The sequence below is a fragment of the Natator depressus genome, chromosome 20 (assembly GCF_965152275.1).
Source record: "Natator depressus isolate rNatDep1 chromosome 20, rNatDep2.hap1, whole genome shotgun sequence".
NCBI lineage: Eukaryota > Metazoa > Chordata > Testudines > Cheloniidae > Natator > Natator depressus.
In genome coordinates, this window is record NC_134253.1 from 23,221,098 (window position 1) to 23,237,415 (window position 16,318).

The 16,318-nt window shown below is 52.2% G+C and overlaps 1 protein-coding gene across 1 annotated transcript in view; it reads right to left on the bottom strand.

Moving 5' to 3' along the window:
- LOC141974845 (complement C3-like) overlaps positions 1 to 15,264 on the bottom strand; it is a 46,765-nt gene extending 31,501 nt beyond the window's left edge. The window contains exons 1-14 of the mRNA XM_074934861.1: positions 15,039 to 15,264; positions 11,693 to 11,885; positions 11,151 to 11,313; positions 9,233 to 9,303; positions 8,521 to 8,615; positions 7,391 to 7,473; positions 6,525 to 6,612; positions 5,856 to 5,958; positions 5,288 to 5,408; positions 4,454 to 4,569; positions 3,571 to 3,714; positions 2,758 to 2,970; positions 2,356 to 2,550; positions 937 to 1,098 (exon numbers count right to left, since the gene is read on the bottom strand). Coding sequence (XP_074790962.1) covers positions 937 to 1,098; positions 2,356 to 2,550; positions 2,758 to 2,970; positions 3,571 to 3,714; positions 4,454 to 4,569; positions 5,288 to 5,408; positions 5,856 to 5,958; positions 6,525 to 6,612; positions 7,391 to 7,473; positions 8,521 to 8,615; positions 9,233 to 9,303; positions 11,151 to 11,313; positions 11,693 to 11,885; positions 15,039 to 15,145 — 1,854 coding nt within the window. The 5' untranslated portion in view covers positions 15,146 to 15,264. The remainder of the gene's footprint in view (positions 1 to 936; positions 1,099 to 2,355; positions 2,551 to 2,757; positions 2,971 to 3,570; positions 3,715 to 4,453; positions 4,570 to 5,287; positions 5,409 to 5,855; positions 5,959 to 6,524; positions 6,613 to 7,390; positions 7,474 to 8,520; positions 8,616 to 9,232; positions 9,304 to 11,150; positions 11,314 to 11,692; positions 11,886 to 15,038) is intronic.
- Between the last annotated feature and the right edge of the window lie 1,054 nt (positions 15,265 to 16,318).

The following is a 16,318-nucleotide window of genomic DNA, read 5'->3' on the forward strand; positions in this document are numbered from 1 at the left end:
CTGCATGCATCCAATGAAGTGAGCTGTAGCCCACGAAAGCTCATGCACTAATAAATTGGTTAGTCTCTAAGGTGCCACGAGTCCTCCTTTTCTTTTTGCGGATACAGACTAACACGGCTGCTACTCTGAAACTAGTCAGACCTTGAACCCCACAAGCAGACTGGCAGCAGTAGGATTCAACCCCTCCCAAAGAAACCAGCGCTTTAATGCAGCACCGGAGCCCACCAGGCCTGGGCATGCCTGTAGGTCGAGAACACATGGTGGAGCAGCTCCAAGTCCAGACAGCAGGGGGCAGCAGTGCTCACGCGCACGCACAAAGCCAGCTCACAACTTCCTTTAGGCCTCCCCCAAGTCCGTTCAATTTGATCCTCCCGTGGATGAAACCGGGCAGTCGTCCTCCCTCAGACCCATCATGGGTGTAGTGGGGAATCCAGCCTCGCAGGTCATGCCAGCCCTAAAATCCTCCTGCAGTCAACACCCTCTCCCTGACGGGCATCCGTGTCAGAGCTGGGAATGGAACCCAGGACTCCTGCCTCCCAGCCCAGCCCCTACTCTTGCCCCGCTCTAACCACTAGGCACCACTTCCCACCCAGAGCCAGGAATAGAACACCCCAGTCCCCTAAACCCACTAAACCCTATTCCCCTCTATGAGCTTGGGAAAGACCCCAGGGGTCCTGACTCCCAGCCTCCCCGGCTCTCACCCACCAGACCCCATTCCCTTCCCAGAGCCAGGAACAGAACCCAGGAGTACTGAGTCCCAGCCCCTCTGCTCTAACCACTAGACCCCACTCCCCTCCATCACCAGAGGTATAGAGACCTCAGCCTCTCATATAGCCCATCCCCCACTGCACGTGGTACTCTGGCCTCCTCCAGGGGTGGACACACAGGTCCCCGGTTCGGTCCCCATGCCCGACCACTCCCTGCCGGTACGCTCACCTTGGCTTGGGAGAATTTATATTTCCTGTTTAACACATAAACAGCTTTATCCACAGCCACGAGCCCGACCCTGGCGCCGGGATCTCCCTTCACTCGGAGATTCATCTTCCCACCCGGCACCTGGACATCGTTGTCTTGCTCCGTCGCACCTGTTACCTTCAGCTTTCATGGAGACGAGAGGAAAGAATGAATCAGCCACGTGAGGGTGACTGCTGAATGGGGAGACCTCCCCATGGCCATGGGGCTCCCAGGGTATGGAATCCCCACGCTGCCCCTGGGATTTGAACCCCGCTCCTTGGGCTGTAGAAACACAGACATCACCCACTGGAGCTAAAGAAGCGCTCCCCTAGCAGTTAGAAGTGGAGGAGACTTGAGCCAATCCCTTTCTCAGGCAGCATTGAATGGGAATTTTTCAATGAAATGGTTTTCCGTCAAAAAACAATCCTAATCTGTCAAAGGCAAACCATCTCTTGGGCAAGGGGCGCGTCCTTTCTGTGGAGAAAGATTCTCAGGTAGCGTGTAATTTCTGCTCAAAATGAGACAGCGAGAGAGAGAGAGAGACCCCAAAAGAGCTAATAAAGTTCAAATCACTGCTCTGCCCAAGTTGGCGGAGGGGCTTGAAATGGGTCTCCCATATACCAGGGGAGTGCCCTAACCATTGGGCTAGACATCTTTTGCTCTCCTCCAGTGAAGATTTAGTTATCTACATGAAATGGAACAGAGCTGAGACCAGCCCAGTGGGATATGGGACCCCCAGGTTCACATCCCTCTTTCAGAGCAGAGACTTGGACCCATGCCCTCCCCCAGCCCAGGTGAGCGCCCTGGATACCAGGGTGGGGGTGGTCTCGCTCTGATCTTTTTTGTGAAAGACTGCAAGATCTCTGGTTTGTTCCTGAGCAGAACGGGAACCTTTTTGACAGTTCTGCTCCTGTCACCAGGGAGAGCTGTGCCTGAGGAAACACAGAGGGCCTGATTCTCCTTTTGCCTCCATGGGGTGTAAATCAGGAGTAACTCCACTGAAGTCAGTAGACCCGATTCTTCTCCCACTGGTGTAAATCACTGATAACTCAGTGGGCCAGATCCTCGGCTGGTGTAAACGGATGTCACTCTGAAGAATTTCAGTGGCCCTTAGATGATTTACGTCAGCTGAGGATCTCGCCTAATGGCCTCGCTTGGCCTCCCACTGGGGTAAATCAGGAGTCACTCCACTGAAGTCAGTGGAGTTATACCCTGGTGTAAGCATGAGGCGAGAATGTCACTATCTATCTTATGTTTAATCAGCGAGTAAGGACTGAGTCAGATCTACCCTGGGAATAGCTCACCATTTCTCCCGCTGGGAACCTGCTCTCCTCTCTCAACCAGAATCCATCAGGTCATTTAAATATATTGACGTAAGTGCCAGAGAGAAGATCAACCCACCGTTCCCATACAGGAATCCTGGATGTCCAACCAGACCGAGTCTGCCACGATCTCCTTCTGCCCTACGTGGTAGTAAGCCACGATTCGGAAAGAAGGGATGAGGTCTGGGGTGATGGGCAGGAACATGGTCACCAGAGTTTGTCCCGCTTGCCTGGCCTGCCTTCCAGCCTGGATGATCTTCCCTTTGTTCAGGATCTGATGGGGAAGCAGAAGGCATTCACTGTCCCTGGATGAGTCTCCATGATACCGTTAGCACAAAATCACATACAGCCAGGAAGGAAACCCCGGAGTCCTAGACTCCACTCCCCGCCCAGTGCTGGGACTAGACCCCAGGAGTCCAGACTGCCAGCCCCCTGTCACCTCCTCCTCCCCTGCTGCGCACACAGAGATGCTGCCTCTTACCAGGTAGGTGAAATAGTGGATCTGCCCCTGAATGCCAGCATTACTGTTCCGCAAACTGAAGCTCACAGGCAGGGCGTTCCCCGGCTGGAGCTGAGTGGCCGGCACCGAGATGTGCAGGTAGTTCCTCGAGCCCCCTTGCGACCCGTAGGCTACCATGGCCCAGACCGCCGAGCTCTGATGCTCCCGCCGGAGATTGGCAACCACAGTTTCCACCTGGGGGACGATGGGGGACGGTCAACAGACTTTCTTCGTCAGAGACAGCTAAGGACCAGGTCTAAAAGGGGCCAGATCCTGACACGGCTGGAGTCAATGGCAGAATTCCCACTGACTTACATGGGCCCAGCACTAGATAGTTGGGATCTTGCGGCCCAATGTGGATGTAAGCCATCTTTGTGGTCCCTGCATCTTGGGCCCAGACCCCAGTTTCAGTTTAGAGCAGCCTTAGGCCTGCTTTGACCTACCCTCTGCTCCCAACAACCCCTATGGGCCACCACAAGCAGAGACTAGCCAGAGCGCAGCAGCCGTGGCATCTCCCTTCTCCAGCGTGCCCCTGGCACTGGGGTCTAGAGGGGAGAAGGCAGGGCTATGTCAGCCAGGAAGGCCCATTGCTCTGCGGGTGGGTCTTAGGTGGGATGAGCAATAGAGAATCAGACCCAGTTGCCTCCTGCCTTTGACATTGGCCAGAGCCCAGGACCTGTAGGGTCCTAGATCAGACCTGTCCCCAATCTGGTCCACTTCCATCATCAACAGAACGGGTAGGGAACCAGCACCAGGACCCAAGGAGCATCCTGCCCCAAGTGACCTGACATGCACCTTCACTGAGAATTGAGATGCATCTGCTGGAGTGTTGATCGCCAGCTGCACTGTCCCATCAGCCTGTGTCAAACCGCTGGCACCTGTCCCGCTGCGCACGGGGACCTGGGGGGCGGGGGACCCGTCTGCGTTCACCACGGAGACCTGGTCATCAGATGACAGGAGAGAGGATGGATGTGAACTTAGTGATGGTTGACGGTGCCCGGTGGGTCTCGTTGGAGCCTGATGTTCTCCACATACTCCCAGCCCAGGCATGTAACCTGCAGGTCAGCGTCCTCCCCTGTGCCGGATCTGGTCAGTTACAAAGCCTGGCTCTCGGCAGGTCCCTGATGCTGGGAGCAAGATGGTTGGGGGGGAGGGATAGCTCAGTGGTTTGAGCATTGGCCTGCTAAACCCAGGGTTGTGAGTTCAATCCTTGAAGGGGCCATTTAGGGATCTGGGGCAAAAATTGGGAAATTGGTCCTGCTTTGAGCAGGGGGTTGGACTAGATGCCCTCCTGAGGTCCCTTCCAACCCTGATATTCTATGTTCTATGTTGTTTGTCCTGGCTGTACCTATGACAACAACGCTGCTCAACCCTGCACCCCCTCCACTTAAGGGGAGCTCAGTCAATCCTGGGCCTCTATGCTGAGCCATGCCCAGTGGGGCCAGCCTGCACCAGCAGTGGTTGCAATGCAGACACCGGTCTATTTTTGCCAGCTCCAATGACCACTTCCAGGTAAGATTTCTTGTGAACCACTGAAGAGAGGCTCTCACGCTGTACACCGTTAGAAAGCGAATCATTCCTGCTCTCCAACGGCATGCAGATCTGTTTGCTAGCCACATCAGGCTGTAAGATAACGTTATGAAGGTTATACGTTGGCAATGCCACTGGCTGGACGTACCACCAGGTTAAAGGGCAGCCCGGGTTTGAAGTACGTAGCAGATCTGGAGAAGAGGATTTTGTAGGGAGAGGTCACAATGTGGATCCCGAATTTCTCAGCCTCCACCATGTCACTCCCTTGGGGATTAAAAAAAAAAAAAAGAAGAAGTTTGGTCTTGAGATGATGGCTGGACTGGGACTCAGGGGATCTGGGTTCAAGGCCTGGCTTTGTCACCAACTCCTGTGTGTGACCTTGAGCAAGTTATTCATCGCTCTGGGTCTCAGCTCACCATACATCAAATGGGGATAGTGATCGTTCCTCTGTCTGTTTAGACTGTGAGCTATCCAGGGCGGGAACTGTGTGTCTGTGCAGCGCCCAGCCCAGGGGGCCCTGATCTCAGCTGGGGCAGAGACTGTCTCTCCCTGTGTGTCTGTGCAGCGACCAGCACCGGGACCCTGATCTCAGCTGGGGCAGAGACTGTCTCTCCCTGTGTGTCTGTGCAGCGCCCGGGACAGGGAGCCCTGATCTCAGCTGGGGCAGAGACTGTCTCTCCCTGTGTGTCTGTGCAGTGACCAGCACCGGGGGCCTGATCTCAGCTGGGGTTCTGCTGTAATACAGAGAACAGGAACTCTGAGGTTTGAAACACAACAGCGATGAAGATGAGTCCATGTTTTGCTGCTTTTAGGATACAAAGCAAAACCCAGCCCTGTGCTTCCCCTATCCCCAGTAACAGAGGCACTGGAAAGATCAGAAGGCCACAGCCGTGTGCCAAGCCTGCTGGGGTTAGCCATGCATCACTTAAGCTCTGCTCTGGTCTGAAAACCCAGCAACCAGCCAAGGGAACCACTCCTTTACCTGTGTCCGTCAGCACTGTCACTGTCACATAGATTGAGTGACCGAGAAGCTCGCTGGGTCTGGGGAACCTGCTACGCAACATTTCTTTGGTTAGCTTAGCACAGCCTTTGCCATCCTTGATCTGAAATTGACAGGAAAATAACATGTTTCCATCACCTGGCCTCTTTCTTTCCTTCTTTCAGTTTTACCATCTCCATCTAGTTATGGGCCTGTACCACTGCTAGGATATTTTTGTTCTTAATGTACTTTAAAATACTCCTTATTGTTCTTAGCTCTGCCAGCCATGGATTTTTCCCAGCTGTCTTTAGCTTCCCTTATCAATTTTCTATCCTTCAAAACTTCTAATTTATATTAATTGCTACCTATTTCCCCTTTTCCCCCATTTGCTATACATTGCCGGAGACGGGATATTTGCTGTATTTGGATATGGATTGAAACTCTACCTTTGGCTCCTGCTCTTATCTCAGACTCTGAAAGCAGAGCAGATATCCCCCAAAGCACCCTGCTCCACTACAGCCCCATCAGTGTATCGTAGCCAGGAAGCTACATTCAGGGGCAGGGTTCTCACCGGGACTTTGTTGAGTGAGTTCACGATGCTCTTTTTATCATTATCCACCATCACTCCAAAAAGCGCATAGGCTTGGCCTTGAACTGGCTTCCCATATAGGAACCTGCGTGGAAAACAGACCGTGGCAGGGAGAGAAAATACTCAGCATTACTCCTATTTAATGGATAGAAGAAACTGAGGCACAGAGGGGCTGGTGAGCATCAGGACACAAAGCCTGAACCATTTGAGCGAAAGAAGTAAATCCACTCGCTGGTAGCGGTAGTAGGCTGTTATCCACTTATGTGGAGTAGCCCCCAGGGAGAGACACAGCAGGTAACCAACGGACTCCAGCACTGAGGCCATTAACAGGAGAAATAAGTGTACTACAAAGGAGCAGCAGGTGTCTGGAGACTAGGGTGACCAGATGTCCCGATTTATAGGGACAGTCTCGATTTTGGGATCTTTTTCTTATATAGGCTCCTATTACCCCCCACCCCGTCCCGATTTTTCACATTTGCTGTCTGGTCACCCTACCGGAGACACCGATGAGCGCAGATTAGAATAGGTCAGGATGTGAGCCGACCGTTAGCCCCCCCGCAGGAGATTATATACTTCATGCGCGAGCCCCAGAAGTCTGCCCCGCAGCTCTGAACCACAGCAGAAACGCCAGAGAGAAAGAGGGGGACCCACTTGGCTGTAATGTCGATGCTAAGCTCATTCTGGTCAACAAGGAAGAACTTCTGGGAAGGCTCCAGGGTCACTTCGAAACTAGGCAGCACTGCAAAAGATCGGAGACACCGCAACAGTCACCTGAGGGCCCAGGGCCATCTGGCTGGAGGTCACAACCCCCACGGGGCAGGGGGTCCTAGGAGACGGTGTCCAAGATACACAGTGGGAGAGGGAGAGACTCTCCCAGCAAGCAGCTGATGGCCATAAGCCATGGAGAGATGGATCAACGAAGGGAATCGGAAGGTTGGGATTGATTCGGACACCTCAGGTGCTGGGTCTCTCGGGATGCTCTCCCCGTAGGTAGCTGGCCCTCAGAAAGGCACCACTAAGAGGTGCTTCCTCTAGGACTGTGGTCCTCTGCTGCTACGTCAGGCTTTTTCCCAGCATGCTCTTCTCTTTCAGTGAGAGGCGAGCCCGACGGGGGGGCTAATTTAACCTCTAGCTGCTGCAGCTGGTCTGCGGCTCCTGGCATGTCCCTATTCTCTCTCTTATTCCTGAAGAGGTGGCTGATGGGGCTTAAAAACCACCTAGAAGGTGGGAAGGATTGAGGCCTTACACAGCCTGCAGCTCACCCCAAAACTCAGGCAATCTTCGGGCTCCGGTCCCTGCTCACCCTGTAGGACCGGACCACAACACCCCCTCTGCTCAGTGCCCTAAGAGGTTCCACGGTCACACGGACCCTCATCGAAAAGGGCCTCCCCAAAGTTCTTCCCACTGTGCCCGGGAGGTGGGAGTGGAAGGGATAGAAATTCTTCCTGGATCCCGAAACCAGCCAGCCATTCAGCTGCGATAAGGAAACACCCTCCTGTTAGGGGCAGGGCAGGTACCGTATTCCTTGACTTCAAACTCGGCGGTGAAGGCCTCCTGAGAGGCATGCTCGTACTTGGAGACAATCTTCCACACTCCGCTGCTGCAAGACACAAGCCCAGACCATGCGGTGGGGAGCAGGATCTGTCTAGCTCAGTCAGGCTGGTGTGGTATGCTAGTGGACCTAACGCACTGGGCTGGGACTCAGGAGATTGGCATTCTGTTTTCTATTCTGGGAGGGGAATGGGGTACAGTGGTTAGAGCAGGGGGCTGGGAGTCAGGGCTCCTTCATTATGTTTTCAGCTCTGGCAGGGGAGTGTGGTCGAGTGGGTTAGAGCAGGGGGGCTGGGAGCTAGGATGCCTGGGTTCTATCCCGGTTTGGGGAGGGGAGTGGGGTCTAGTGGTTAGAGAGGTGGGGGCTGAAAATCAGTACAGCTGGGTTCTAGTCCCAGCTCTGGGAGAGGAGTGGGGTCCAGTGCGTTAGAGCAGTGGGGGCTTTGGGTCCCACACCCAGCCCTGCCACAGACACCATGTGTGACCTTGGACAAGTTCCCAAGGGGCAGATTTTCCAGCAGAGCTCAAGCTCAGCTCCCATTTAGGCACAACTTGTCCTGGGCTCTTTTGATACAAATCTGGCCATACTGGGAGCAGATGAGTACTAAGTGCTTGAAAAATCTGAACCTTAAAATCTCTCTGGGCCTCAGTTTCCCCATCTGCAAAATGGAAATACTAATATTTTGACACCTCCCTGGGGTGTTGTGAGACTATCACAATGCAGTCAGGTATCCTAGGGATGTGGGAAGCTGACAAGTAAATAGATAGAGGCATCCTTTCCTTAACTGGAACCTGCAACATTAAAAAAACAAACCCTTGGGAAACAGAAGTAAAAAATGGGCGATTATTATACAGAAAATGTGGTGGCAAAGTGCAACAAAAACACATTGGAACATGGATGTGCGGAAGCCACTCCCACTTAGTGTCTAAGTCACGCCCACTCTGTGTGGTACTCTGTCCCCCTCTAGTGGTGGCGAGGGCTCATGCAGAGATTGAGGTGCCTGCTACAGCCTTGGCTAAGAAAGCTGGTCCTTGTAGCTCAGGAAGTATACGAAGATCCTATTATAACCACCTTCCCCCGACTGTTACAGCTTACTTCACGATATCAGGGATCTTGTAGCTCCTGGAGATGATGCCACCTTGGTCCACCGAGGACACCATGTTCTTCTCTACAATAATCCCATCCGGATTCTGAAACCAAGCACCAGAAAGAATCAGTCTGAAACCACCGTGCAAGGCGCTGTACATTATTTATTAGGTGTATTACTGTAGTGCCTAGGAGCCCCAGTCACGGACCAGGCCAACTCACCAGCCAGCTACATCCAGGAAGCTCCCTCCAGCCTGGGTATTTCAGTCCCTTTTCCCAGGGACACATTTACGTTTCATCCACAGTTCAATGCCAACCAGAACAGGTACCTGTCCCCTCCCACTGCCCCTACAGCAGCTACCCTCAGCCTGGTTTTTCACCTCACTGGGATGCAGCGAGCCCGGTTCTGGGTCCCTTCTCTGATCCAGGGTCTCCTGTTGCAGCCCAGAGTCCTCTCTCTCAACTGAGCTATTTGCTGGCTTCTATTGGACCAGAAGACCGACAAGCTATCACCTGATCCAGGGCCTCAGGGGCTGGGCATCAGCTGGGAGACAGCTGGTTAGTCACAGGCAGGACTGGATCTAACTCCCCTTAAAGGGCCCGCCACCCGTGACAAGCGGTTAGCGCAACCTCCTGGCCTCTAGGCTTGCTAGTCCATGAAAGGAAGTGAAGCAGAGAGATCCGCAGAGGAGGAAAGCTGGGTAAATAGAAAACATCTTACCATGAGCTCCACAGATACCACCTTCAAGATGGGGTCCAACATGTGACCCACAGTGAAAAGCCGGTACCTCACTACCGAAAGAGAAAGTCAGTCAGTCGGCACAGTCAGTTGGCACAGTCAGTCGGCACAGGCAGGGGCAATTGGGGCAATAATGGGACCTAGTCCAGGAACTAGCATCGACATTTTTAGATGTTAAGGCTAGAAGGGACCACTGTCATGCCTAGTCCAGAGTTTCACAACACGACCCCCACCCCATTACATTTACCATTGCTCAGTTGTGACGAAGTGGGACTGTTCTTAATGTTTCCTCTGAATAGTGTGGGGGTGTCTCAGTTTCCCCTAGGCAGTTCTTAAGTATCTAGGGGGTGGGGTAAGGGTGTATGATCATTGCAGAGCCCTAGAGAGCAGGTGTGTGCAGGGGTCTGGACACAGAGAATGGCCGACACCCTGTTTCCTGGCAACTGATGGCCTGGGCCCTTCCCCCCTGCAAGGTGAGAGCTAAAGGGTTGGAGAACAAAGGGATCCGGTGCCCTCCTGGCCCGGGAAAGGGACAAAGCCCAGAGGAGGAGGGGCTGGAGAGAGTTTCAGTTCGGGGCTGGCTGGAGACATGGAGTGAAGGGCAGACGTGGTTGTCTGGCTCACTGCCCCCAGAGATGACCCAGCTGAGGGGTCCTGTTCTCTGCACCTACAAGCTCTGTTTTAGACCATGTCCCTGTCATCTAATAAACCTCTATTTTACTGGCTGCCTGAGAGTCACGTCTGACTGCGGAGTTGTGGGGCAGGACCCTCTGGCTTCCCCAGGAGCCCCGCCTGAGCGGACTCGCTGTGGGAAGCGCACGGAGGGGCAGAGGATGCTGAATGCTCCGAGGTCAGACCCAGGAAGGTGGAAACTGTGTGAGCTTTGTGCCCTGCAGACAGGCTGCTCACAGGAAGGCGACTGCCCCAGAGTCCTGACTGGCTTCATGGGGAGCAGTTCCAGAGCATCGCCATCTATTAGATGTTAAGGCTAGAAGGGACCACTGTCATTGCCTAGTCCAGAGTTTCACAACACGACCCCCACCCCATCACATTTACCATTGCTCAGTGCTAACGCTGCGGCGCCCGTGCAACTGGGTGTTTTTCGAGAGGTTGACAGAGAACACTTGACCTGGACAGGGAAGGGGGCAGGGGGACTGGAGGACCCGGAGTCCCTCGGCTCCAGATTGTTAGAACATTTTCAGCACCAGCAGCTGCTGGCCGGGCGCCCAGCTGTGAAGGCCACCACCAGAAGCAGCATAGAAGTAAGGGTGGCCTGGTACGGTATCGCCCCACTTACTTCTGTGCTGCCTTCAGAGGTGGGCAGCCGGAGAGTGACGGCTGCAATACTCCCCTCCCCCTCCAGCTCACTCTTCCCCCCTCCCCGGGCAGTGTCCTGCATTTGGGAACTTGCAATATGGTAACCCGACCTGAGGACATCAAGAGATGGAGAATCTACCACTTCCAATGGTTAAAAAACGTGGGAGCCTTATTCTGAGAAAACCATCTTAAAATGCGTTGATTTGGCGCTACAATTCTAGGGGCCGATTTCTGTCTTCGTTCACATGTTACGTGCTGTTACGGGAGTCCTCTCTAAATGAGAGATGTCTGTATATATGAATACGGGTAGTTCATAGACAAGACAACTCTGCAGAATATGGAGCATAGTTCCTCTGGCTTCTTGTTGTGCATTGAAAGTGGCTTTTTGTGCTACATTCTTCACCCACACCGCCTCACTGAATTCAGCCCCACTGAAAAGGAGGCCCTTGCGGAGGGATTTGGGGAGGAGTAGTAGCCCAGTAAAGGGAGGTGCTCAGAATTAGCAGCCACTTCTGAAAATGTTGACCCATGTGTTTAGACGCTGATGCAAAAGGTAGAAGAAAAGCCCCAGCCAAGGACTGACCTGTAGACCCAGGTGTGTAGATGGTCTTATCCGTCTGGATGAAGATGTAGCCGCTGTGGAGTGAAAGCAGAACCACCTTCTCTAAGGTGAACAGGCTGCTCTTGGCTTCGATGTAGACATACTGCTTCTTCTGGGCATCCTTTGGCAGTAGCTGAGCAGGAACCTGGAGCATCGTTATATCATGGGAGAAGATCCTTCATTACGACCCTAACTCTCAGCTACTGAGATTTTAAAGCCATTGGTAGACATGGGAGGTCACTGCTGTACTCAGTGACTTATACCAGTGCCCTTACAGAGACTCATCTCTCCGCACCTGGGTTGCCTTTGGCTTGGACTACCTTGAGCAGTCTGAGCCATGAGCCATTCCCCTCACCTAAGTCACTTAGGTGCTTTGGAAAAGGTTCCCCCCAGTATTAAGAGGGAAAGGCTTGGTATGCCATGACCTGTCCCTCAAACCATCCAGTTCTCTTCTGATTTACCATCTTATAAGACAGAGGTCAGCGTTTCCCGCCCAGATAAGCGTAGCCTCCCGCCAGCCCCACCTTTATTTTGGCAGAGTTCATCATGCCGTTCCCAGGGCTCAGGCTGACTGTGGTCGAAACCAAGGCACTTTTCCTCTGTGGGAAGTCATACACGGTGATCCTCGCCTCGATCGGGCTACGGTGGCCATGAGCTTCCACAATGACCATCTCTTCGCTGTCCACACGCAGGACACTTGGAGTGATCAGCGTGCATCTGGTAAGGGAAGGGATGAGATGGTAGAGCAGAGTCAGCCAAACTCCAGCACCTTGCACCTGGCTTGAGCTACTTTGAGCAGTGATCTTTGCCGCCATCAGAAGGTAAGCAGCTGGGGCCTGGTGGTTGGGGAGCTGCCAAGACCCTGACCCCAGACCCCGCCAAGTGGGTAAACTGAGGCACAAAATGCTCATGTGACTCACCCACAACAGGGTAGTAATAGAATTAGGAGTGGTAGAACCCAGGAGTCTTGACTCCTGGTCTTTGTGCTCTAAATTCTGGAAAATATTCCCTCGCTGTTCTGAGAATCGGGCTAGGAGCTAGGGCTCCTGGGTTCTCTGCTCTAAACGCTGGACAATATTCCCTCCCTGTTCTGAGAATAGAACCCAGGAGTCCTGACCCCTAGTTCCCTGTTTCAACCAATAAACATCACACATATATGGACATAGCTTCCCACACGCAGAAGCAGAACAGAGAAGACCTTTGTCTCCTGCCTTGATTATGCAAATAAATCAGACAACTTGCACCTCTTGTGTTTTTATAATTTTTTTTGGCCTATATGTTTTGCTTTTCTTTCTCATTCTTTGTGTCTCTATTTTTATGTCTAGCCTGTTTGTCAGAGCTTCTTTTAATTACGTTCACAGGCAAGAAAGGGGCTGCAATGTATCTTCTTTCTTTTTTTCCAGCGGGAGAAGCCCTCGTCACAGTGGAGCAATCTGCAACTTCAGATTATTTATTAGGTATATTACAGTGGCACATAGGAGCTGCCTCCCTTCATTGTGCTAGGTGCTGTATGAACAAAAAACAAAAAGTCCCTGCCCCAAAGATCGTACAGTCTGATTATTTATTATGTGTATCACAGGAGCACCTAGAGGCCCTGATCAAAAATGGAAGGTATCAGGTTGTAGGTGCTGTACACCTGCACAACAAAGAGACAGTCCCTGCCCCGGAGAGCAATGTGAGCCTGGGAGAGGGACGGGTCAGAGTTGGAAAGTTCAGCACATGAGTGTTTGCAGGATCAGGGCCTGAGTATTAGGGATGTTTACCTTGGCTTCAGCTTTGGCTTTGAATTTCTTGTCAATTTCAGGGGTAAATTTGGGGCAGCTGGTGCCGTAACCCAGCCCGGTGACACAAAACTCTGGCCACCTTCTTTCCCCCTTGCAAACATTCAGTGCTTAGAACTGTCCCATTGTAACATTGTAATTGTTGTGGGGCAGCCTCCTCCCACGCATCCCCTCATGGCCTCAAGCCAGTCCAGCAGGCAGCTCCCTGCCTCAGTTTCCCCCTTTCGAGGGGCTTCTGCAATAACTCACAAGCCCTTTCACAGCCCATTCCAGGTTTGGGTTTATTCAATTAACAAATATTTCAAAATAAAGTTTGCCAGTCCTTCCTCAAGTGCATCCATGCGCACCTCTTTATCAGGTCACCCCCAGACTTTTCCTGCCTGTTGTCCCACTCCTGACGTCCCAGCTGGCTGCACTGGAGTCTAGTCACACCCTACAGCCTCTGTGCTAGTCTCTGCAGTCAATGATTTTAGTTTAGTATCCATTTATTGTGTGATGTTATCATTAATCAATGTGTTATATTACATATATTCATTGTATGTTCACCGGAGTTGATTTGTAGGATTATAAAAGTATAAGATTGATCAGTATTTAGGGGAACGACGCAGTAGACATGAGTAAGACAAGCTGAAACGCAAGAACCTCTAGACTGAGGCCTGCAAAACTTTAGCTTAGCTATTTTAGGCATTGGAGAGAAGAAATGATGGCGCAAGGCCATGACCGAGAAATAACCCGAAAACTTATGGGAAAGAGGTACCAACTGGTAATATTCCGAAAGTATAAGGTCTTAAATTTAAATAATAAAATGCTGTAACAACAGATATTGTCTCTAACACGTGCCTTAACCGCAAGATAAAGATGGTACGCCAACGTTAATGAGAACCTACACGGCCTATAGAATTCAGGGTCCCTTGTGTTTCCAGGGGACACAGATAAATAAGAAAGAGCGGGTTGGGGGTGCCCAGAGCAAGAAAATTGAGCTTCCTGTGGGAAATTCCCACAGGAACCACGCCCGTATCGATCAACCCACGAGCGGGCCAACAGACTCTAACACCATCTAGGAGCATGTGGGTATGTCGGTAGGTATAACTGGTCCATGGTACTTATCTCTAGGAATTGTATATGCTGTGACATTTATCACTTTGCTGGTGATTTTAATAAAACTACTAAAAGGCAGACGCTCTTGTAATTGTCGGTGTTATTTACCTATGGTTTCATGTGTTCCTATGAACTCTAGATCCAGAACAAACAGAGATAACTCTCTATTGAACTTGAGACTGTAGCTGACAGAGCTGGCTGATCCCACTGAAATAGGATTAACATGACATAGAATAAAAGGCCCCATTTCCCTAGAAATTTCCTGCTCTCCACATTCCTGCTGCTCTCAGCTCTTTAGAGGGAAATCAGCTGACCCCTGCTCAGCTGAGCCACCTTAGCAATTAGGGTTGGTTGGCCCCAGGCCTCTAGCCCTTCACAGGCCAGCCACCCACAAGCCTGATCCCACATGCAGAGTCAAAACTGAGAGCATGTGGCCAGTGTTGCCAACTCTCATGAGTTTACTGCAAGTCTCGCAAGATTTGGTGTTTGCCTTGAAGCTCCAGCTTCCCAGAGGGCTGTGACTGTGTGAGGATCTCGGCTTTCGTTGACATCAAATGCAAGTTTCTAGCACTGCTGATCGGGGACGAAAGCTTGAAAACATGGCCTGAGCATGACTCTAAAAGGCTCAGAAACCCAAAGATAAATAAGAACTCCCAGTTTGTTGTTTTTATAAAAATCTTGCGAGTGTCCAGCCAATCCCAGGATTTTGGGGGCCTGACTTGTCTTTTGAAGGCTTTTCAGCAGCGACTAGTCATTTGGGGCCCTTGAGTTTTCAGCACCTTTATAAGGGATCTTGGGATTTAGAGCACCCGCCCTTCTGAAAATCAGGCCTCCAAAGCGCATCAAGTTGGGTGCTTAAAAACTGCAGGCCCCCCCCCCTCCAACTCCCCATTGCGAATCTTGGCCAGGGTCTCTTCAGGGAAATGCCCCATTCCCACACATACACTTTGATCTCCACTGATCATTGCTTTCGAATCCCGGGGTTACTTACAGCGGCTGGCTGTGAGACACGGCTGATAAGCTGAATGCAAACACAACCAGCAGGTAGACAGCAGATCCTCCCATGGCACCAGAAGACACCACTTCTCCCAGAAACATCTGCTTTTTGTTTGGATGCCTCTTCTGTTGCGAGCCACCCCCTGGGCAGTGGTCAGTATATAACTGCAGAAGCTCCCGGACCCCCAGCACTGACTTGATCTCAATACAGGGGGGACTAGCGTCCCTGCCGCTCAGTCGGGAAGCAGAAGAGGCTACTTTAAGAGGATGATCTTAGTGAATTTCATGCTGGGGGAAGGTAATAGACCAATGGATTGATGGTCTCTATTTATAGCCGGGGTACAGGACGTCTCTTGGCAATGTGCCTCCAACCCTAATCTAGGAGATAAGGCCCTCTATTGGCAGGATGGGCAATTCCAGCTCTCTGGTCTATTCCCCTGCCTCCTTGTGCCTGTGATTTGGTAACGTGTGCGCGTTTTATCTAGGTATTGCACAGAGAACTCCCCCCCTACCCCAACATTTCAGGTGGCTAAAGCAGGACGCCGCGCCACTCGGGTTTTTGGCCCACTCGCCCTCTTTGGACGGAGGCGGATGGGCCAAATGTGAGTGGTGTTGCAGCCTAGCACCGGGGCTCACAACGCCACTTACGTTTGGCTCGCCCGCCCCTCCGTAGGTGGCGTCAGGGGCCGGGCAGGCCAAACCTGAGCAGCACTGCAAACCCATGCACCAGGTCGCCGTGCCACAGAGTTTGGGGGCCCCCTCAAACTGGGGGCCCAAGGCAAATGGCCCCTTTAGACCCTCCCCTCTGGGCAACCAAGAATGCAGGAAATGTTCACTCCATCAGGAGAGGGGACTTGGGGGGGTGTCAAAGTAGGACCGTCCCATGAACCCCAGGGCTGTTGGGAGGTCTGGAACACCCGCTCCCCCCCCCCCCCAATTCAGGAATGACTTTCAGACACTTGGAGGGGAAATTAACCTTTTTAACGACATTCAGCCAAACAACAACCCCCTGAACAACCTGTACATGCTGCCAGTTCCCTGGCAATGCAGTGAAGGGGAGGGAGCAGAGTCAGGGCTTCAGAGACGCTGGGACAGAGGCAGGGTGGGATGATTGTGCTCACTGTACAATCCACAGAGAACATACCTGCCAAGATAAATCTGTCTGTGCCCTAAGGTCTTGTTTACCTTTTACATCAAGGAAGAACCAGGAAGGGGAAGAAAGATGGTCTTGTGGTTAAGACACAAAACTAAGGAGTCAGGACTCCTGGGTTCTAC